The sequence below is a fragment of the Amblyomma americanum genome, chromosome 2 (assembly GCF_052857255.1).
Source record: "Amblyomma americanum isolate KBUSLIRL-KWMA chromosome 2, ASM5285725v1, whole genome shotgun sequence".
In the NCBI taxonomy this organism is placed as follows: domain Eukaryota; kingdom Metazoa; phylum Arthropoda; class Arachnida; order Ixodida; family Ixodidae; genus Amblyomma; species Amblyomma americanum.
Window position 1 is genome coordinate 209,942,372 of NC_135498.1, and position 22,792 is coordinate 209,965,163.

General features: G+C 49.5%; 1 protein-coding gene across 1 annotated transcript in view; it reads left to right on the forward strand.

The window, feature by feature from the left end:
• Positions 1 to 22,792, forward strand: part of LOC144120358 (uncharacterized) — a 333,822-nt gene that overhangs the window by 206,907 nt on the left and 104,123 nt on the right. The window contains exon 15 of the mRNA XM_077652721.1: positions 21,771 to 21,931. Within this exon, the coding sequence (XP_077508847.1) occupies positions 21,771 to 21,931 (161 nt within the window). The remainder of the gene's footprint in view (positions 1 to 21,770; positions 21,932 to 22,792) is intronic.

Sequence of the window (22,792 nt, forward strand, 5' to 3'; positions counted from 1 at the left end):
CTACTACCTTCCCTTTTCTCAAAACATCCTGCCCTAATATACCTGACACTCCGTTTGGCAGAGACACCGTGTCCGTGCATACGTAGCAGGGGCGCTCCAATGCAATTCCGCCGAGAGAGAAGTGTAACCGGTAGAGTCCACTTATGCCAAGAGGATCCCCCGTTATGCCTACAAATTTGGTTGCCATACCACCAGACGCTTCCAACACCTCGTGGTCCCCCTTCCTTCGAAGCGTGTTAAAACTGCTCTCCTTAAGCAATGTCACCTTTGACCCCGTATCTATCAACAATTCCATGCAACAACCATTTAACTTGCAACGCACAACAGGGCATGACTCGTCGGCCACACAAACTACCACCACCTCATCATCCACTGCTCCCTCCCCACGCTCCTCAGGCTGGGGAGGACTATCTAGTTTTTTGTCTCGGTATCTGGAGCCCCGCTGTAGGCTTGCTTAGGGCGTGTCTCGCCTGTTTCTCTTTGTGGCTCCCCACGGCGCACGTTTTGGCAGAACCTGGCGATGTGTCCGCGACCCTGGCAAGCGAAGCATACGATTTCTTCAAAATCTCGCATTCCGCGCCTGTAGCTTTGTGGCGGTCTCCGGTTTCCAGAGAATGGGCGCTGTTGAGCGCGCGCTTCAACCTGGCGTTCCACCTGCTGAGATAGCAGCTGTTCTAAGCGATCTAACCGCTCTGTCAAGAGAGCAACGTCAGGGTTGAGCACCGCTCTCTCTATGACGCGTACTCTCGCTGCGGCTGTCGCTAACGCCTCATTTCGTTCCTCATCCAATGCGGCCTCCACGGCTTGGTCGAAGTTGCTCGGCTTGCGCGAGAGCACGAACCGGCGCACGAGGTCTTGCAGACCAGCCACGAACAAAGCGGTCATTTCCTCTTTAAGTATATCCTCCGCGTATTTCTTCTTTAGCTGGTCTCCTTCCTCCTCCCTGCTTAACGTATCGCGCGCTAAGCGCTGAAGCCGCGACGCAAACGTTCGCACGTCCTCCCCTACCATCTGTCCGGCGTCACGGAACCTCTGTACTCGCACGTGACGTGGTTCAGTGTCGAAATGCTCAAACGCGAGCTTCTTAAATTCCGCAAATGATTTTGTGGATTTTACTTTTTCGTCTCGCCATGCAAAATCATGATCAGCTCCTGCCATCTTACACCTCGCCATTCCCAGCGTTTGAGCATCGGACCATCCCCCCATTTTCCCAACCTCTTCTAGCATGGAAAAGAAATCGCAGATTGGAACCCCTGTCTTATCTCCTGTAAACGTCGGAATGACGCTTCCTAATGGCAGCATGCTTGCTCCGAGCGACGGCTGTGGAGTGGGAGCTCCCTCAGATACAGACATTTTTTTTTCACTCAAGCCCTCCGGTGCCTCAAGCCTCTCAAATGGGGGTAAGAGTCCCACAATCAGTCCCGTGATTCCCTTTTGATTACAGTTTTGAAGTCATGAATGTCGCAGCATTCAGAGGACATTTGCTTTTGAGACCCCACTTCTGACACCAGTGTGATGACCCCCCATAATGCGCAGGTCCACACGGGACGGAGAGGCAAAGAGACACCGTATGGCTCAGTTTAAACAAACAGATATATTCAATAATTACACATGATTAAGATTATACATCAAAGGTTGGGGCGTCCGAGCTTACGTGCCGACGACTTCATGGGGACGATGGAGGGGCTCCGGAGTTGATCTCGAACGGTTGCTGGCAGAAGCTGCACGCCGTCGGGCTTCGGCGCTGAAGGCCCCCTTGGCGAACGATGTCGTCCTGAGCGTGCCTTCTTCGGTACTCCTTGTCGATTTTTATATCCTCTTATCCCCACACTCCCTAGGGTGAAGACGCCCACGCCGGGGTGGGGGGGTGGCTAGGGCTTTCACTTGGGCGAGCAAACACCCCACCGCACTTATGGTCTCGCCCCCCTCACGTGTTGAGTCCGAGGGAAAGAAGGTTGTCTTCGAGGTAGCGCATAGCGTCCGCTGTGGTAAGGCGCGCTCTGGCCCGCTGTCGGTTCCCGCGGGACACCGGCCTCCGTTCTCCATCAAATGACACTCGCCCCTCAAGGCCGGAACGCGAGGTCACTAAAAGGCCGGGAAAGTGGTCCCTTGTCCTGGGATGTGCTCGGGATGGTTGGTTGATGAGGGCCGCCGTCTTGCCACGGGGCCAGGCCCGCCGAAACGAGGCCGCCCTGGAACGGCCACGGCAATTGGGGAAGATAACGCCCGTCTCCCAGCGGCGGCGGCGGCGGCGGCGTTCGACTCGTGCCGACACTATGGAAAGGGGGTCCGGTTGTGCTTTCGCCGCCACTGGGGGCTCCGTCTACGCCGCGCCTTCGAACAGGGACCCTCGTAGCACACACAAGGAACGTCACACTAGGGCAAGAGATACTCCGAAGCCAGACGGGACGAGGTACGGAAGAACGTCTCCTCGCCACTTCCTCGTTCCCCTGGCGAAGAGCGGAGCCGCGTGCGAAACATCCGCTAGGGCCGACGATCCCAACCGAAGAGAATACAGCTAACCAGGGAAATTCACGTGGCCCCTTCTAAGCCGAAGCCCTGGGAGGGTGTACCACGGAAAAACAAATTACAAGGGGAAGCGCGGGGCTTAGTCCCCAGACAGTAAAAGCTTAGAAACTAACATATTCTCCAATTGAAGCTCTTAGAGTGACGTCATACCTAAAGTCTACCCTCCCACAAGGATTGAGCGCTGAACTGAGCTTAAGAGAATACAAGAGCTCAAAAAGAGGTGACATAGACTGCATGCTTTTGTGATCAAATGTTTGGTCACCAACTATCCCAGACATTTTCACTTGTCAAAAGAGCTAAACAAGTCGACTTTTCACCATTTGTTCTGAGCCTGAGTTACAGATCAACTTAACACCATTCGCACGCGTACCTTGCCATTCGAATACACTTAAGCTGATTGTTTGATAAGTCCCTCTCCGGGTTAGCAATGAATATTGCAACGTGTGTGTTTAACATTTACTGTTTTATCTTTTGCTTTCTACTCAATGGTAAAAGAAAAATTTACGCTGTTCATTCGTCCACAAGAGAGAACAAGAGAAAAGCGACCTGGTAGGAGGAGTCATCCTATAACGTTAAAAGTATAACGTTATTAGTGCCCAATGAGAATGAGATACAGTTCTGTGGCAGATGTGACCGCTACGCCCCCTACGTGCCAGAGAAACGCGCACACTAATTTACTCTCCCTTTACTGAATGGATACTGTGCTTTGGACATACCTGACTGAATGGTCGTGAGCGAGGACATATGCGTTTCGTTAAGACACGACAGGCCATGTTCTTGCGCAGAGCAGACGAAGGATAAGAGCCTATGGCGAAAGAAAGCATGAGAACGATGCTTGCACATAACGCCGCTGCGGTCGTGCGTAGTACACGAATCGGTTCCCTCCGGCTGCTACGCGACCGGCTCAAAACAAGAAATACCAACAAGTACCAGCTCGCGCACACAATCCATGATAAAACATCGTTAATGAATACACCGTAATTTGATTTCATGCCAAAAACACGTATGACCAAACAAAAAGGTCACTTGCATGTACATACGTTCGAAGTTTGGCGCAAAGAATCCGTATGATGAGCTGCGCTGCGACGATCTGGCGTGAGCTGTTTCTTTCAGACGTTGACCCTTTCGCGAAGATGTCGCTCACTGCAGAGTCACACATCCATGAATCTTGCACAATGAAGTAATCGCTGAGCACAACTGAAAAAGCGCATACGGGCCCGCACATCACAAAAAGAGGAAGGCGCACCGTTACTCGCTCGCACAGCAACCTGCAACTACGACAAGCATGGTAAACAGTAGCTTCTTCGAGTCTAGGGAGCAAATAGCTGGTCCAAAGATACAGGCACGTGACCTAAGGCGCGAAGGGTAAAACTAAAAGATTTATCCAAAAAAATTTTGCTTCGCGCGTTGCATTTGTTCGGCCGGGCGCAGCGCTTCCCCGTCTTTCCCTATTCTCCGCTCACTGAGGGATTGTCACCGCGTCATCCCTGGTCACCCTGCATTCTCAGCAGTGTTCAAAGGACATGCCACCCGCGTGTAGGGCGACAGCCTTCAGTGCTTGCAGTGTGCGGGTTGCCTTTTTGCGTGCGCCTCTCTGACCATGTGCACGTATTTTTCGTGCTTTCGTCGTGTCCACACCTCTGTTTCTCGAAGACAACTAGAGCGGCGAGATTTATCTTTTCCAGGCTCTTCCTCCTCTTCCTTGCAGTAAGCGTTTGAAGTTTTTCTGGCGGCCAGCATTTACGCAGTACGAGTAAATATGTAGATGCTGCCGCAAATCTGTGGCGTATACAAAAGAATAGTTTTAGGAGTAGCATCGTTCGGAAGTTCTCGCGTGCTCTCATATACTGTCGCTTACTGAAGGCACGGGAAAATATCAATAAATTTCCCTTCCTATACTTCGATGTCATTCATAGAAATGGCTAAAAAAGCGGTTTAAATGCTGGAACATTATTCATTCCATGTCAGATATAGTAAAAGTTTCTGGTACAGATATCAAATTTTTAATTTCTTTTTGCTTAGGGGCCGCACATTTGAGCAGATTCCGAAGGAAGGAAAAAACACCTCTGTTCCAAAATATTTCAGTTCACACGAAATAGATGCAACTCTAGAAACATGACTTTTCTGAAGCCGCACCGAGTGTTTAAAATGTTCAGGAAAACAAAGGGGATGCAAGACATTTGAACTTTTGAGGAAGATGGCACAGAAGAGGATTTCAAACAAAAGTCGACCACTACTGGTGCAGCAGTTCCCACCTGTCATCGCACGAGTGTGCGCGTAGTCCACGAAATATTTTCACAGATTTGTCTGCTGAACAGAAATTTAGCACTGGCGGCGCTCTGCCAGCCCAAGCACGTGTAAACACGCTTCAAGCGAAAGGTTATTGGGTCCATTCCGTCAATTATAGGCGTTTTCATTTTATCCAAGACAGTGAATTATACTTCCGTTGAATTTGTTTTTGTTAAAGATGGGTTCGTCAGAGCGATAGAACCTGTCCTTTAGCTCAGTTTTATTTGTGCGCGCAAGATAATAGTCTCAATCATCCGAAGCAACTTACGATGATGAAGGAAAATCTGTCTGTTTATACGCCATAGTTTCATTGTTTTCAAGAAAACAAAAAACACCTCTGTTCCAAACAAGTCTAGTTAACGCGAAATATACAGTGCAACGTACTGTTTAGTGGTTATCGTTAGTGTTTAAATGAAAAAAGTTATTTCCTGACTTAGTCCCAAAACCGCCTCAAAACCGCAGAATACAATAGTTTTCTCCTCCCGACTTATACAAGGGAAATGTGCAAAAAAGACACGGATGATTGCTCTTCTCGCCCGTGTAATTTTTTGCGCATTTCTCTTGATTAAGTATAAATGACCGACTCGCCCAACAATGTGCACTGTTAAATTTTATTAATGCGAGAGCATTACTAGGCCACATCGACTGTGTCATGTCCGCAAAACGCGTCACCAAAACGTGTCCGCAGCAGTTGTGAGGAACTGAGAAGATATAGCTTGGTTCTATATGTTCGAAAAGAGGACAACATGAACTTGATGTCGCAGACATAATTTTCAAAATCGAATGAGTAGTTTATTAATCAGAGGCAAAAATGTCGAAAAAGTGGGCGGGGCGGGAGCAAAGGCGGCGCCAAACTTAAAAACACCGGAAGTGGGCGGAATCAACGCGCGGCGCAACGCGCGGCGACAGGACAGGCGCAAGACAGGCGCCTGTCCTATCTTGAGTGTGCTTGTCTTCGTCTTTTAGCGCCTGTACGCTTTTTGCGTAAACCATGAAAACGGAGCGTGGTGCCAAGTTTGAAAACTAAAAATGGGCAATTGATGGAACTTGATTGAGTAAGACAATTGTGGCAACTGGGAAAATAGATTAATTGACATCATTTATTTCAATCAAAGAGAGGTGAAGAGGGGCGAGGAGGCGTCAATGCTTTCGCATTCCTCCGATGAGGGTTACCGCAGTGATCTGGAATGTTTTTTCCTGACCCATATACCGTTCCATCATAATTCACAATGCATTACCGTAATATTAGTGCATTGGTTACTGTTTCCTGTGGCAACCGGTTTATTGGTGAATTTGATGCTTTCATGGCGCTACTAAAAGAAAAAAAATTCAGACAATGAACTCAATATCTGCCTATCACTAGTACTTGACTGCATTAAAGCTGCGCGAAACAACTGAAAAGGTAGAAATGGCGTCATGTGCAGTTTATTTAAGTTATCTTGTGCTCTTGTAAGCGTGCAGCACAATTTTAGCCGCAAGAGATATTGGTAATGGACTTAAATTGTTTCGGTCGCGTTTCTTCCTTTTTATCAATTTAAACTAACTTGAAATCGAATTGCTTCTATGTGAAACACTTGTAGACGCCAGACCATGGTCAGGAAAAGGATCTGTTTTGAAAACGGGTTACTTTGGGCTTCACTATCCCGTGTCGAAAGAAAGGACCTGTAAACGTATGGGAAAAAATAGGTCTAAATGTCTTTGACGCTGCGTTGTGGACTTCCCGAGTAGATGTACAAATGCTGGTGATCTCATTGTAGATAAGCAAAACTGCGACTCTGTGTCCGGCTAGTGTCATAGTAAAACTGCTCTAAACAAAGAAGTACCTATATACATATGGAATGTTCACTCCACATTGACAATGTAGTTCACCTGCCGAATTATTCTTTCCCTAATTTATTGCATTTTTGTTTTTCAGCGTTGTTAGTTTAGTGGTGAAGATGACGCGTTTATCCACGAATATGGCTCGTTTTTTGTTGAAATAGAGCAGAAATATGAGAGTGCAATTTATTGGGAATTTTCGTATCTTAGGTTAACATAAAAGTACTGCGTCACAATGTCACTCTTTTTTAAGATTTTTATTTAATATTTTTTATACATATTGACCTGAATCCTTTTTGATATTTTCTGGCTTCGCTGATATTCCAGTCAAAACTCGAGCGACTGTAACGAGCAACGCACTAACGAGGGCATTCTTGACGGATGGAAGGTACGATTTAGCTCGTGTCTCATAAGTGTCTCGTGAGAGCGTAGTGCTTATTTCTTCTAACACTGTGTCGTTTTTTTTTTTTGCTCTAGGAATACGTGCCTTCACGAAGGCTTCTTCGAAAAGCTCTGCACGTGATTAGGAACTGCACGGGGGCAATTATCCTCGTGGTTACCTTTCGCTATTAGAAAATAAAAAACGCTAACCAATAGAGCTTAAGGCGCGCTGAAGCAAAATGTTTCTTTTTAAAGCTTTAATTACTTCTATAATGAAAGGTTATTCATAAACCAAAATCACAAGTGAAATAATTTTCACGCGTCTTGTATGTTTGTTAGAGTAAGCTTTAAATTGTTGGTTTCGTTCAGTGCTGCGATTGGTCAAGGGAGTAACACAACGCCCATCAGGCCGTCGGTCTTTGCCGACTTACTGGTTTATTAAAACGCTATCCAATCGTAAGTATGAAAGCGCGTGCCGCGAATATTACTGATCATTTGGATCGTTAGCAGCCAAGAGCATGTTTGCATGGCTAATGTTTGTTGTGGCCGGTACCGGCCAATGTACCTTTTTCCCGTAACGTTCTGCGCATGCGCTAAACCTCCTCTTCCGCCATTTTTGCCGACCATTACAGGTGAAAAGAGAGAGGAGATAGCTGTGCGTGTTCTTCCAAAGTCGTGTCCATGCTTTAGTGATGCCACCTTATGGGAGGAGGCACAGTCAGTTTCGCCCGCGTCCTCTAGTCGCGGATGAAAAGGATCAATGCAGGGGGGAGCGTGTGTCCACAGATGACTCACGCCTACCTGTTCTGGATAGGCGAAGCCAGCGTAGCCCTTAACTATTGTCCTCAAAATAACACAGCCCCCCCCCCCCCCGTTTTCGGAAGCGGACCATCTTCGAGTCGAGAGGCTGTGTGGGCTGCAGGCTTTGTTTAAGGGCGTCTTCGAGCAGGGGGATCAGAGCAGGCTTTAAGAGAGTAAAGGAGGTCTGTAGGATAGTGCATCGTTAGTTCAGGCGTCTCCAGGTATCACAAATTGTTACGATGCACCGTTCTTGCACCTTTTTTCTTAGAGTTTGCCTCACATTGTTTCAATCTTTAAGGACTGAAGCTGTATACGCGCGCACGTGAAACTAAAACACGTAATACTTGGACGAGAGATAAGTTTGCCAACTGCAGGCGGAAGCAAACGTAACACAAAAGAACTATAAAATTTGAAATGTTTTGTTTCTAGAAGACATAATTTTCCAATAGTAAAGGTAACATAGGTTGTAAGGGCACATAATCTGGAATACAACTGCTGCATTCAGAAATTTTAATTACCAAGATTGGCGATCCTGCTGTGGTTGCTAGGGCTATGATCACAGTAATCGCAACGGATACGCTCCTCGGACATGTCGAGGGGACACACCACCATGTATACCGCTCGCAGTTGTATTACTGCGCATTGCAGCTGGCACGTAAATCACGAAAAAGTCTGTGTGCCTTACAGACATCGCAAACGCAGACCGCCCAACTTTAGCAACACGTGCGCAACGATTGGTCAGTGGCTGACACTTCAAACGAGCCAATAGGGAACCGAGGCTGGAGTTTTCCCCGCGAAGTTACCGCTGGGCATGGAGCTGGGTTTCTCCCCTAACGGAGAGACGCCAACCCCCGCCTCCGCCGGCGGAACCGCGGCGCTGCCCGTCCTCCTCGCAAAATTATGCAGCCCTAGCCTTCTTTTTCTTAAGCTTAAATGTATACGGCTAAACTCGATCAGCTATAGAGGTCACCGATTGAGGTATACAGGAGCCATATACATTTAAATAACAGTTGTTACCTTTGTTAACAAGTATGTAACTTGTAAAGCTTGCAAAAGAAAGAACACTTAAAAAATGTACAGCCGTGTATACCTGCAAGATAAAGGCTAAAAACCGATAAAAGTGTACGTACAAGTTACGCGATTAAGACTGTGTACAAGGTGTTTCACCTAAGATTTTGACATAATTTTAAAAATAGGCTTCTTGAGGTCGAACAGTGCTTTTTTGGCATAGCATTGTCACCGGCGTAGTACATCAGAATGCAGATAAGACGTGCTAAATAGCTGGGTGGTTAACTAATATTGAATGGTTACTGTTTTAACTATTACATTTAGGCTCCTTAGCTATTGAGACGCGAGTAGTGCACCGAAAGTAATATCAGTTTTTATAATTTAAAAAACGCGGTACCATTTGCTCTATGACACAACAAATGTTCGCGATTTCGACAAGTTACGTGTGCTCTCCTGGAGAGCTTACAAAGGAAGGGAAAAGAAGCGATCGGTTGTTTTTTCTTCTGGTTTCATTAATCTCTTAATGATGACAAACTCCAAAAAAAAACGTCGGCAATCTTCTTTGGTTTCGGTGGCTGTTGGCTTCCGTCATATGTGCACTGGAGAGGTTGCGTTGCTCCGAGCTTCTCTGAACCGCATGTATTTTGGCGCGATGTAGCCAAAATTTGTTCGGCAGAGCACTGAGAGTAACTGAGTTTTCTAAATTCTCAAAACGCATATGAATATAACTTACTGTGGGCTAACTGCCTTTTAACAATTGAGGAGCCGAACAGTAATAGGTAAAAAGTTAACTATTCAGTGTTAGTTAACTAGCCTGCTGGTTAGCACGTCTTAGCCGTATTCTGATGCACTGCTCTACGAACAATGCTATGCCGAAAAAGCCCTCTTCTAATTCAAGAAGCCTATTTTTAAAAATTTCGTAAAATCCTAGGTGAAACACTATTCCTGTGTGCTTTTTTTCTAGGTGAAACACTGTATTCCTGTGTGCTTTCAATAAATGGCCTTGATTCGCCGTCCACGTCTGGCATTATTCATATCAACATGTGATTGTTCAATCATGGCGTAGCATTTGGCAATGATGGCTCGCAGCTGGTGTGAGCGCAGCCGAGGGATTTCTTCGACTAGTGTCCTGTCCGGATTGGGTTTTCTGCGGTAAAACTAGGAGTAGTTGTTCTCATTTGCAAGGTATAGTCCCGGGGTATATATGTATACCTGTAGCTCGACTCGGTGCCACGTTTATCATCTTTTGGGTGTGAGTCTTCGCATAGGAGAGAGAGAGCGAACGTTTATTAAAAAATTAGGATGTGCCGGCGCAGTTTGTGAATGCCGACATCTTGGTCCGCGTCTGTAGTCCGGGATGGCGCAAGATCCCGCCGCCTCGCGAACTCGGCGTGCGAGGGCAGCTTCTGCCGTCGCAGTCGAGCCCTCGAGGAAGAAGACTCAAGCCTTTTTAGTGGGGGTGAGGTGTGGAGGGAAGTGGCGAGTGTGATGACAGGCGCACACCATGTGGAATAAAGAACAGAGCTCGTTACAGTGTGGGCACAAAGGATTGACTTTCGGATCAAAGCGAGCAGCCATGGTAGGATACCACTATACGTGTTCGTCTGTAGCTAGTGCAGAATGCGTTCGTCTGCCTTCGACAGCCCCTTTGCCGCTGGCGGGAACTGGTGATACCTGCCTTTGTAGTGGTCGACGATTTCCCGAAGCCGTAGAAGCGGTGGGGTAGGCTGATCGGTTGGGGAGGACACGTAAGGAGGTGCCCGGAGGCTAAGTGCACGGGCAGCCGCATTCGCAGCTTCGTTATCACGGAGACCCTGGTGGGCCGGCGCCCACACGATGTGTCTAGGCGTGCGTTCGGAGTCTTTGACGGCGTTGTAGAGTATGTCATAGGCTAGAGGACATACCTTGCCCTTTACATAGCTCTCGCAAGCGAAACGTGAGTCTGAGATGACAACCTTGCATTGGGGAGACTGCGACCGCGAGGGCTATAGAGACTTCTTCAGCCCGGTGGGCATTCTCGGCGTGGAAGGGGAGCCCATTAGTCGGCAAGTTCTGGTGGACTATGGCTGCCGTGTAGTGGCCCGATGGAGTCGGACCAGCGACGTCAACGTAGAGCACGCCGGGTTTTCAACCGCGTTGTGCATCCAGCGCCCGAGCAAGCGCGGTTCTCCAGCCTTCGTGTGTGTATGTGCAGTCATGTTGTGTGGCACAGGTTCGAACCATATACTGTGCCGCCACAGCTCCGGCATATGGAGTGGTTCCTCCGGGACGCAGGGTACGCATGAGGTGAGCCTCTTGTAACCCTGAGTAGGTGTTGAGCATCCCCAGAGCCGTGAGGCGGACCGTGAAAGTCATAATCGGGAGGTTCAGAGCTCGTTTCACGACTATGCAAATAATGATGTGCAACTGCTTTATGTTAGCTACATTCAGGTGGAGGTACGGCCCCAAGTACAGGATACAACTGATATAAGCTTGAGCGAGACGGAGCGCTTCGTATCCGCGCAGGCCACCGCGCCGGTTAGACACGCGCCGTAGCATACGACTTATACCATTTCCCTCACGTGCTTGATTTTGGCGATGGTGGTGTCAACTTTTAGCCAGCGATGAATGCGTAAGCCCAAGAATTTGACCTCGTCATCCTCGCAGACAAGACCCTCGCGGAAAGAAACGCACATTCAGGCGGGGTCGGTCTTGCAGGCACGAGTGTGGAGTAGCTCGGACTTAGTTCACGACATTCTTATGGGTTTCTTCCTGGAAATTGTTAAATTCCACGTCCTTTCCGAAAAAGAGGCGATCGCACAAGCTCTCAAAAGGATTCTCTATAAACTGACGCAGAAAATTCTTCGTTGGCGCACCCAGACTATTTTTTAGCTTTTTTTTTCGAGTGGCCTTGGCCGAGGCCATACGACCAGGCCATATCTTCTCAGTGCGATTGCTGCGCTTCTGTTTCAGCAGCCCACACATTTTCGTCCTTTCGAAGACGTCAGCGCGCTTATGCCTCATCAACGCGCGCTGATTTCTCTCGGCGCCGGCACGAAGATTCTGCTACAGCTGGCTGCACATCTGGTTCCTCTCGGCGGCATCGCTTAGAATCTGCTTCGGTGGCGCGAACTCCTGCGTCCTCCCGTCGACGGCGCGCACCTCGGAACGTTTGTGCCGCTGGCGTTGAGCTTCTCAAGAAATGATGAGCGAGGTAGTTGGTGCATCATGCTTATGCCCAGCGCAAGGAACGAGGAAAATAAAAAAAATGAATATGTATTAGCTCAGCTAATCCAGAGACTCCCTCGGACAGTGGACGCACCCGCTATGGTGGCTCAGTGGTTAGGGCGCTCGGCTACTGATCCGGAATTCACGGGATGAAATCCGACCGCTGCGGGTGCGTTTCGATGGAGGCGAAACGCTAAACCGCCTGTGTGCTGGGCGATGTCAGTTCATGTTAAAGATCACCTGGTGGTCGAAATTAGTCCGGAGCCCTCCACTAGGCACCTGTTTCTTCATTTCTTCTTTAATTCCCACCTTAATAATTGGTTTTGGGGGAAAGGAAATGGCGCACTATCTGTCTCATATATCGTTGGACACCTGAAACGCGCCGTAAGGGAAGGGATAAAGGAGGGAGTGAAAGAAGAAAGGAAGAGAGAGGTGCCGTAGTGGAGCGCACCGGAATAATTTCGACCACCTGGGGATCTTTAACGTGCACTGACATCACACAGCACACGGGCGCCTTAGCGTTTTTCCTCCATAAAAACGCAGCCGCCGCGGTCGGGTTCAAACCCGGGAACTCCGGATCAGTAGCAGAGCGCCCTAACCACTGAGCCACCGCGGCGGGTAAATTCCCGCCTTTATTCCTTCAATTACGGCCCGGTTTCAGTGCCCGCGGATGTGACACAGATAGTGCGCCGTTTCCTTTCTATAAACAAAAATAATAATTGGTTTTTTGGGGAAGGAAATGGCGAAGTATCTGTCTCATATATCGTTGGACACCTGAACCGCGCCCTAAGGAAAGAGATAAAGGAGGGAGTGAAAGAAGAAAGGAAAAAAGAGGTGCCGTAGTGGAGGGCTCCTGAATAATTTCGACCACCTGTGGATCTTTAACGTGCACTGACATCACGCAGCACTCGGGCGCCTTAGCGTATTGACTCCATAAAAACGCAGCCGCCTCGGTTGGATTCGAACCCGGGAAACCAATTTTCGTTTCAGTGGACGCCTCATTCATGCTTTGAAATACCTAGCGGTGGTGAGAGAGAGGTGTGGGCTTCATGCATTAACGCTGACAACCTTGTGGCCGGCATGCGGCACTGCAGCAATAGGCCGTAGCGTTCATTTGGTGATCAATCTCTCGCGATCAACCATTAACTACCAGCGTCCAGAGTGGCTGGGTGGCCGTGCTGCCTTTCCAGTGTGCGGAGCACAATCAAAGCAGGTTTTTTCCCTCCCTCCTTAATCCCTTCCCTTACGGCGCGGTCCGGGTGTACACCGGCATATGTCAGACCAATTCTGTGCTTTATTTCCTCCCCTCAAAAGCGAACGAAACAAGTACATGAAAGCGAGATTGAGGTGTCCACTGACCCACGGAGCCAGTTTTGCGCCTTTCCTTTTATGAAAATGAACGGCCTCTGCAACGTTGTCAATGCTTAAGAGGACATCTTGTTGGTCTAGTTCGTCAGTGGTTCCTGTAACTTCAATGAACCTGATGATAGCCGGTGGCTCACTTGTTTTTGTTTTTGTTTTTGAGGAATGGAAATATGGCACAGTAACTGCCTCATATATCTCGGTAGACACCCGAACCGCGCCGTAAGGGAAGAGATAAAGGATGGAGGAAAAGAAGAAAGAAAGAAAGAGGAAACTGAAAATTGAAAATTGGATTTTGAGGAAAGGCGCGGCGCGGCGCAGCGGCGAACACCTGTGGCTCGGTGGAACTAGTGGCGTATGCGCTGTAGTGACTAAGAACGCTTACCCGAAACGCGCCGCTGACTAGCCTAGTGTAGCTGTCGCTACAAAAGGAGAGGACAGATGCAGCGCCCGCCGCGGTGGCTCAGTGGTTAGGGCGCTCGACTACTGATCCGGAGTTCCCGGGTTCGAACCCGACCGCGGCGGCTGCGTTTTTATGGAGGAAAAACGCTAAGGCGCCCGTGTGCTGTGCGATGTCAGTGCACGTTAAAGATCCCCAGGTGGTCGAAACTATTCCAGAGCCTTCCACTACGGCACCTAATTCTTCCTTTCTTTCACTCCCTCTCTTATCCCTTCCCTTACGGCGCGGTTCAGGTGTCCAACGATATATGAGACAGATACTGCGCCATTTCCTTCCCCCCCCCAAAAAAAAACCAAAACCAGATGCAGCGCTGAGCCTCGGCCGCTGCTGAGCCTCTGCTTGATCGGCCCGTTTAGCATCCGCAGCTGATGAACCACTTGTGCCGTCTGCACCACTGATTGTTCACAAAGAACGACACACGACGCGGAGCGCAAAGCAGGAGGAGGACACGAGCAGGAGCGCAGAGCCTCATTCGTTGTCTTCCATCGGCCGCCTTGTCGTCGTTCTCACTCCCCCGGATACGCCGACGGCCTATGTCCAAAACGATTACGCAGTTCAACACAAGTAACTGTCACTCAAGATCTCTCATTCCCTATCCGCCGCCAGAGTGGTTCCCAGGGCGAGTGAGTGAGTGAGTAAAAACTTTTTTGAAAGAAAGTGTAGATTCGTGGTCAGTAAGTGAAGTCCAGACCATGTAGGTCTCGTACCGCACAGGCCCATTCGACAGCCTTGACTTGAGTGCCTCGGTCGTCGTTGACCTTTACTGAAAGCCACGCGTCAGGTGAGGGAGCAGCCATGAGATCTGGGGGTGGGGGATGTGCTTTACAGTCCCAGATTATGTGGTCTAAAGTAGCTTTTGCACCGCAGAAGCGGCAGTTAGGGCTGGAGGTTGTAATAAATATGTGCGAGTACACATTTGGGTTGGGGAAAGAGTCGGTTTGTAGTCTTCTCCACGCCACCTGCTGCTCCCTTGACAGGGAGGGGTGCGGCGGCGGGAACTGCCTACGTGCGAGTCTAAAATGGGTGGTGTGGTCGCGATAGGAGGTTAGCGCTTGACCGGTTGCCTCCGGGTTCGGACCGTCTACTGCTCGGCCGGCTTTAACTCGAGCTTGTGCGTTGGCGGCCTCGTTTCCGGGGTTTCCGGCGTGCGCCGGGACCCATACCAGGTCAATGTCTCGGAGGGGGGATGTGTCTTTAACATTTGCCAGGATATTTCTGGCCGTGAGTGAGATGCGGCCTTTGGCAAAGTTCGAAATGGCATATTTGGAATCGCTAACGATGGTTGTAGCGTCCGTAAAGGCGATAGCAGCTGCAATTGCAGCTTCTTCCGCGGTTTCTGCGCTCTTGGTAAATACTGTAGCGGCCAGGAGTGTAGTGGCCGGGTCCGGGTCCTGAGGATGAGATACCCCACAGATGGCGAATCTGTGGGGGCTGTCTTGGTAGTTGGCTGCATCGACGTAGATGACGTCTTGAAGACTCTGCAAGCGTCGATGCAGAGCTCTGGCTCTTGCTTCCCGCCGACCCTGTTGTGTTTGCGGGTTCATGTTCTTGGGTAGAGGTAATATTTTTATCTTTTTTCGGATATGGCTAGGAACGGGGCCTGGATGGTCCGCCATAGGCTCCCCTTCGATGCGATGTCTCTCCAGGATGATTCTGCCCGCTGCAGTGCTGGAGAGTCAAGCCGTCTGTGTTGTTAGGTGGGCTTCCTTAAGTTCAGAAAAGGTATTGTGTACTCCCAGGGCGAGGAGTTTCTCGTTGGCTGTGAATTTAGGAAGGCCCAACGCCGTTTTGTATGCATGCCGTATTAGGGTATCGATATTTTGTTCTTCTCCTTTCTTGAGATGGAGATATGGGAAGGCATATGTAATTTTGCTGATGACGAATGCTTGAAGGAGTTTGTATAGGTCGTGCTCCTTCATGCCTCGTCTCTTGTTGGCGACGCGCCTGATCATGCGCGCCACCCGGTGTACTGAGCTTTCGAGTCTCCCCAGTGCTACAGTGTTGCGGGAGGTGTTGGAGATGTGGAGTCCTAAGACCCGTATGTTCTCCACTTCATCTATGTTCTTGCCTTGGATCTTAATGTTGATGGGGATCCTGTCTTCAGGTTTCTTGCTCCGCCGTACGATTAGGAGTTCTGATTTTGGTTGGGAACACTCGAGGCCGGCTCTCCTTGCCTCCAACTCAACCGTTTCAGCCGCTGCTTGGAGAGCTTCTTCAATTTGTCCATCGGAGCCGCGGTTCGTCCAGATAGTTATGTCGTCTGCGTACAGAGTGTGATGGATGTTTTGAATTGCGTTGAGCCTGTCTGGAAGCCTGATTAAAGCCAGATTAAAGAGGAAGGGCGAAAAGACTGCTCCTTGTGGTGTCCCTCTTTTACCGAGCCTGATTGGGGTGGATTTCAGTGGTCCAACGGTGATCTCCACCGTTCTATTTTCTAGGAAGGCTTTAACATAATTGTACGCCCGTTCGCCTGGGTTGAGGTCGGCTAGGTGTTTCAGAATGGTATTGTGTGACACGTTGTCGAATGCCTTTTTGAGATCGAGGCTCAATATTGCTCTTGTGTTCTTAATGGAGGGGTCGGGTATGTCACGTGATAGCTGGAGCATGACGTCTTGGGTGGAGAGTCCTCTTCTGAAGCCCACCATGGAGTGTGGCATGAGGTTGTGGTCTTCGGTGTAGTCCCGTAGTCTGTTCAGAACCACGTGCTCCATGAGTTTCCCGAGACAGGATGTGAGGGAAATGGGTCTTAGGTTGTCCACGTTGAGTTTCTTGTTGGGTTTTGGAATAAATGTCACTCGGGAATGTTTCCAGCTGCTGAGAATGATTCCTGTCTCCCAGCATACGTTGAAGTAATCTGTGACTGCAGTGACAGATTTCAGGTCCAGGTTACGGAGGACCTTATTCGTAATCAGATCTGGTCCTGCCGCTGAGGTTGTTCTAAGCTGGCCCAGCGCTGCCCAGACTTCTGCATCACTGAACGGCTCGTCCAGCTGCGGATTTGGTTGTCCCGAATACTGTGGGCTCGTTTCTCCGTCGTATGCGGTATTTAGGTATTTGTCCCTGAGGAGGTCCAAGAAGTAGTGTTCGTCCCCGGGGTGTTGATGGATGACTTTAGCGAGCTGTCCTTGCGCAGCCGACTTGGACTGTGTGGGGTCGAGAAGGTGGCGGAGCAGGTGCCACGCCCTCTTACTACCCAGTTGTCCGTTCAGGCTGTCACAGGTTTGATACCATTGTTGCCGGGTAAGTTCTATCGCATATTGTTCAATTTCTCTTTCGAGTTGGGCGATTCGACTTCGAAGCCTTTTGTTGAGTCGCTGTCGCTTCCACCTCTTCATAAGACTATTTTTTGCCTCCCACATGTGTGCCAATCTTGAATCGAGGTTAGGTTGTGCGGCGTCTGTTGTTATTTCGCTTGTGTGCGACTCTACATCCTTACATATTGATTTAACCCAATCTTGGATGTCTTCGATTTCAGTCGGGGCCGTTTGATCCCGTTCTTTCCGAAATTTTTCCCAGTCTGTAAATTTTGTTACCTTCCAGCCCTTCTTCCGAATCTCGGTGCGAAGGGTAATGGCCAGGATGTAGTGGTCGCTGTTTAGATCCGTGCCTGTGTTTCGCCAGGCGGGATTCTGCACATTCCTGGCTAGCGTGAGGTCCGGGGTGGTGTCTCGACTAACGCTGTTGCCAGTTCTGGTCACTGTGCTAGGATCGTATAGTAGCGAGAGTCCTAATCCTTGGATTTTGTTCCAGAGGATGTTGCCTTTCTTGCTTGACTTCTGGTATCCCCATTCTACGTGTGGTGCGTTGAAGTCGCCCGTAATCACTAGCTGCCCATTCTTGGCTAATTTCGTGGTGGACTCTAGTAATACCGGGATTTCTCTGGATTGATCTTTTGGTGAGCTGTATAGGTTAAGAACGTATAGGCTCCCCTGCCTCTTTCTGGCGGGAATAATTTCGGTGAGCGTGTAGTCTGCTTGAGAATCGTCGAATTCATGTTGAATGGCCGTGAGTTGGTTACCCACTAGCGTGGCTGTCATTGCTGCTTTGTGTGGTATGTTTTTTTGTGATATGGTTTTGTATCCTGGTAAACTAACGGGTCCCATCGGTTCTTGGATCGTAATAATGTCCGGTTTGACTTCTAAGTTTTGAATATAAAGCTGCAGATTGAAGTTTTTGCCTCGAAAACCTCTACAGTTCCATTGCCAGATGATGATATCTTGATTACGAGCTGCCATGTTGGGGCACTGTCAGCTGCGTAACGGCGCTCGCTCTTGCGCTCACTTGGGCTTGTAATGCCTTGATGGCGTCCATAATTTCTTCTCTGGTCTGTTGTAGGTTCTTGGCGATATCTGTGCATGTCGCGTCTAGCCTATCTGCTCGGGCTTCCAGTTTGTTGACCCTCTCATTCTGCTGGAGAGCTAGCTTGGCTTTAACAGCGAAAGTTGACGTCGGTTGGGACGCCGCATCTGTTTCAATTCGCTTCTTGGGATTCTGGGCCTCTTGCTGGTCTTTTGGGGCCTGTCTTTTTTCAGCCTTCGGTTGTTCTATGTCCATACCCGCACCTTCGGAAGGAGGGAGGGATTGAGACCTGTCATTAGCGGTTGTCGCGCTTTCAATGTGGCGTTGGGTTTGCGTGAGGCTCGCGAGTTTACTGCCTAGCTCACTGATCTGGGGCTGCATGCGTTCTATTAAAAAGGCTTGCTCCCTCACCTGATTGCGAATTGCCTGCTTCTCCGGATCTTCCTGCCACTTGAGAGCCTTTTCTTCGGGCTTTGTCCAGGGGTTCTTGGGGTCCCGCTTCCGGCTGGACGATGGTAGGTCCTGTCGAAGGTCTTGCGACTGGCTGGGACGTGTAGCAGACTTGCTTCTACTTCGTGGCAGCGGCGGGAAGGACTCGTCCCTTTCGTCGCCTAGGGTCAGCGTCTCTTTTTGTCGGGTTCTGTCCCTCGATTGGCGTCCGAAGTTGTCGCTCTGCCCGGCGTTTTGGTCGGCGTTCCTGGCCAGGTCGGGTTTCTGGGTGGCTTGCTGCTTGACGAATTTGAACTTGCAGCTGGTGCTCCCGGTTCTGTGCGCCCCCGTGCAGACGATGCAAACGGGGACGCAGGTTGGTGGTTGTCCCTCATGTGGTGAGGGGTGCTCTTCTCCGCACCTGACGCAGCGGGTTCGTTTTGGTTGTGGGCAGACGTCTTGTCGGTGCCCTGTCTTGCGGCAGTTGAAGCAGGCCTCTACTCGGTTGAGAAAGAGGACCACTTTATGTCTTGTGCCGGGGTATCGGGGGAGCTCCGTTCCGGCTACCGTAATGATTATATGATTTGTTCTCCCATACCGTCTTGCCGATAGGATAGTCCAGTCGGGGTTGTAGGTGTTGTAGTTATGAACAAGCTGCGCGTCCGTTTCGCCACAATACTCGTTGTGGATGAGGCCTTTTACCGAGAGATCCGGGGAAGGCGCGTAAGCTTTGATGGGGTACTGCTTTTCCCCCATGACGTACGCTTGCAGGTTGAGGTAAGCGTTCGCACGTTTCTCGTTGGGCGTGCTTATCGTGAAGGTGTGGTTTACTGGGTGTTTCTGAAGAATATCTTCGGTAAAGGTGTTGTCGTCGGTAATTTTGGCGGCTTGACGAACGCTTCTAGCAGTAGCGCTCCGCCATGGGTGGAAGGTCAAGGGGAGACTGCGGTCTGATTACAATTTTGTAATGCTCTGCCGGTAGCCTCGGGATCGGGGGTCTTCTTCTTCTATGGGGAGGCCTAGGCTTCCTATGGGTAGAGTCAAGGGGCTTGCCTTTCTTCTCGTAGCCTTGGGCGCCAGTAATGACCGCTGCCTCGTCCCCAACGCCGGGCGTCCCGATGGCGGCTCGGCCCGGCGCCGAGCGTCCGTCTTCTTTGTCGACGCCGCGCCGGCGGAATCGTTGCTGGTTCTTGAGTGCCATGGAGGTCCATGTTCCGTCGTTCAAATCATGTTCTGTGATCGGTTCACCCTCGACGGTGACTTCCATGTTGCAGGCGTGTCAGCTCCCTCCGGGGAGCCGAGGTCGTCGGGAGTGGTTACCGCCAGGCGGCCGTACTCGTGCTAGGCCTATTAGGCCTAGCGGCGGAAAAAACGTGGTCGACGCAAAATGCGCCGAAAAATAGGCACACGAGCACTTGTACGCAAACACCGGTCGTCCTCGTGATCCGGACGAGGTCCTGAAGGCGTTAGTAAAGGTTTCAGCAGCCGGTCGAGGGCTATTCCGCGGGTGGTAGCCGTAATCCTCGGAGCTCATGCGAAACGCGTCCGCACGCTCTCGCAACGCGGCCCAGTCCTCCCAGGGCGACATAGCCACCTCTTACGCCCAATATGGCAGACTGCTACTGACTGCAAAGCATACAGGTGAAAAGAAAGGAGGGGCTTGTTATGACAGAAATGACGGAAGCCAACAGCCAACGAAACTAAGGAGCATAGGAAATTTTTTTTTCAATTCGTTGTGTTAAATATTTAGAGATAAATATTGTAAATATTCGACCACTTAAAGATAACTGATAAAGCAGGCGAAGAAAAAACAACCACTTGCTGCCGGTGGGTCCGAGTCCAGAAACTCCGAATATTGCGTCTAGTGCTCTACCAACTGAGCTAAGGCGATGGCGGTCCAATCTTCGGATTTCGAGAGTATTTATGCGCAGTGTAACCGGAAACGCCGCTATGGTACTTATGTTGTGTGCAATAATCCTCGGAAGTATTCACCAGCGCCAGTCTTGTTCATAGCACTCTTGTTCCTATCAGCGGAGCGCGAGTGCCACGTAGGAACGTGGCCGTACTTCCAGGGCGGAAGTTGCGCGAGAACCCTCTTATGCTACCTATGGGATGAAGGCGGCCAGATTCGAGGCCATCTTCAAACATTTAAGCATGCAAGTGAAGGAAACGAAGGTGCTTAATGGTTATAGTGGCTGCGGGTTTACAGGAGAGAACCCAGGCGCGAATTTGGTGCGCTAATTAGGCAGCACCGCCCCTTAGCGGACCGAGCTAACACGAAAGAACTATGGCGGTTTGGAGGACACCGTGATTAGAATGATGCCTGCAAGTGCAAACGCAAGTATTTGGGGCGGCAGTTAGTAACCTGAAACCACCTAGTAAGTGGTAGCTCCAACCTACAACTAACGTAATTTGGTCGTTAGAAAGATGGTGTCTTACCACACCGACAACCACAGGACCATCGCGGTGGCTCAGTGGCTATGGCGATCGGCTGCTGACCCGAAAGACGCGGGATCTATCCTGGCTGCTGTGATCGAATTTTGATGGAGGCAAAATTGTAGAGGCCCATGTACTGCGCGATGTCAGTGCACGTTAAAGAATTCCAAATGGTGTAAATCTCCAGAGCCCTTCATTTGTTTCATAGCCTGAGTCCCATTGGGACGTTAAACCCCCATAAATAAAATGAACGTTATTTTGCGTGGGGCCGATTATTCTTTTAAAGGCTGTTCAACTTCGTAAACAATGTTACGTTTTCTTAAAATCTACAATTTATCCGCCTGCATTCGGCCTCATCACTAGGTTGTTTGCTGCAAGATACGCGGACAGATCACTCAGGTACACACGCTTCTACAAGGTTCGAGAATATTCACGATATTTTTGGCCCCTGACCTGGGAACTTCCTCATGGATTTTCTTTGGCTACAGCTACGCATGCAGGTCCCGTGCAGAGATTGAGAAGTGTGTGCGCATAAATGAAGCTGCAAATGAGCCTAGTTGGTTCATATTTAACTTCCTTAGTGCGCTACTCATGGGAACGAACAACACTGGACGCAGACACCACACACACAGACAGGGCACACTGCGCCCTGTCTGCCCTGTCTGTGTGTGTGGTTTTTGCGTCCAGTGTTGTTCCGTTTCCATGAGTAGCGCACTAAGGAAGTTAACTGTGTGTGCCTTCTCTTCGGTAGGGCTGGAGCTGTCACTGGCCGTGCAGCGCGAGCGCACCGATGAGGAGGAAGAGGTGGCCCCGCTCTCAGCGCTGCTGCACGAGCAGGGCCTCTTCACTGCCGGCATGCTCAACCCGTTCATATTCACCTACGGAGAAAAGTACCTGGTCTCAGTCTTCCAGGTGAGCTGCTCAAACACACGCCGTCACAACTGCTAACGTCACGAGTTTGAGCACCAGTGTGGAGAGCACATACGAGAAAGCTGAAAAATCCTATAGCCTACAGGTATACAAAACTGAACACTCGTTTTTTTCTTCTACTCTACCCGACATGATTCGTACAAACCCACGTCAATTCTGGAAGTGTATCAATCCTAACCCCATCAGAAATATAGCACTGTGTGACGATGATAATAATCCAATTGAAGATCATGACGTTGCGGAAGTTTTGAATTTATCATTAAGCTCTGTTTTCACTCACGAACCGGACAACAATTTACCCGATTTTCCTTTGTTTAACTTTCAACCTATACCGGACGTGAGCTTCGAGCCTGGTGGTATTGTTAAATTAATCGACTCTTTGAAATTAACGTGTTCAGCTGGTGTTGACGGAATTAATACTAAAGTGTTAAAAAACACAAAACATACCGCTAGCACCATATTGTCTCATATCTTTCAGCAATCTCTTTCATCAGCCATCATACCCCATGACTGGAAAGTAGGCAAGGTCATCCCAGTCCCCAAAAAAGGGCCTTCATCTTCTCGCCATAATTATCCACCCATATCCATCACATGTATCACTTCCAAACTAATGGAACATATAATTTTCTCTCAACTATAAAATTTCTAGTGTCCGTCAACTTTTTCCACTCTAACCAGCATGGCTTTTTAAAAGGTTTATCTTGTGAAACACAATTAGGCCTCTTTATTAACAACCTTAGCTCTATCATTGACCTTAACATTCCTGTTGATGCCCTCTTCCTCGATTTTGAAAAAGCTTTTGACAAAGTTCCTCACAAACGACTATTCTTAAAACTTTCTCGT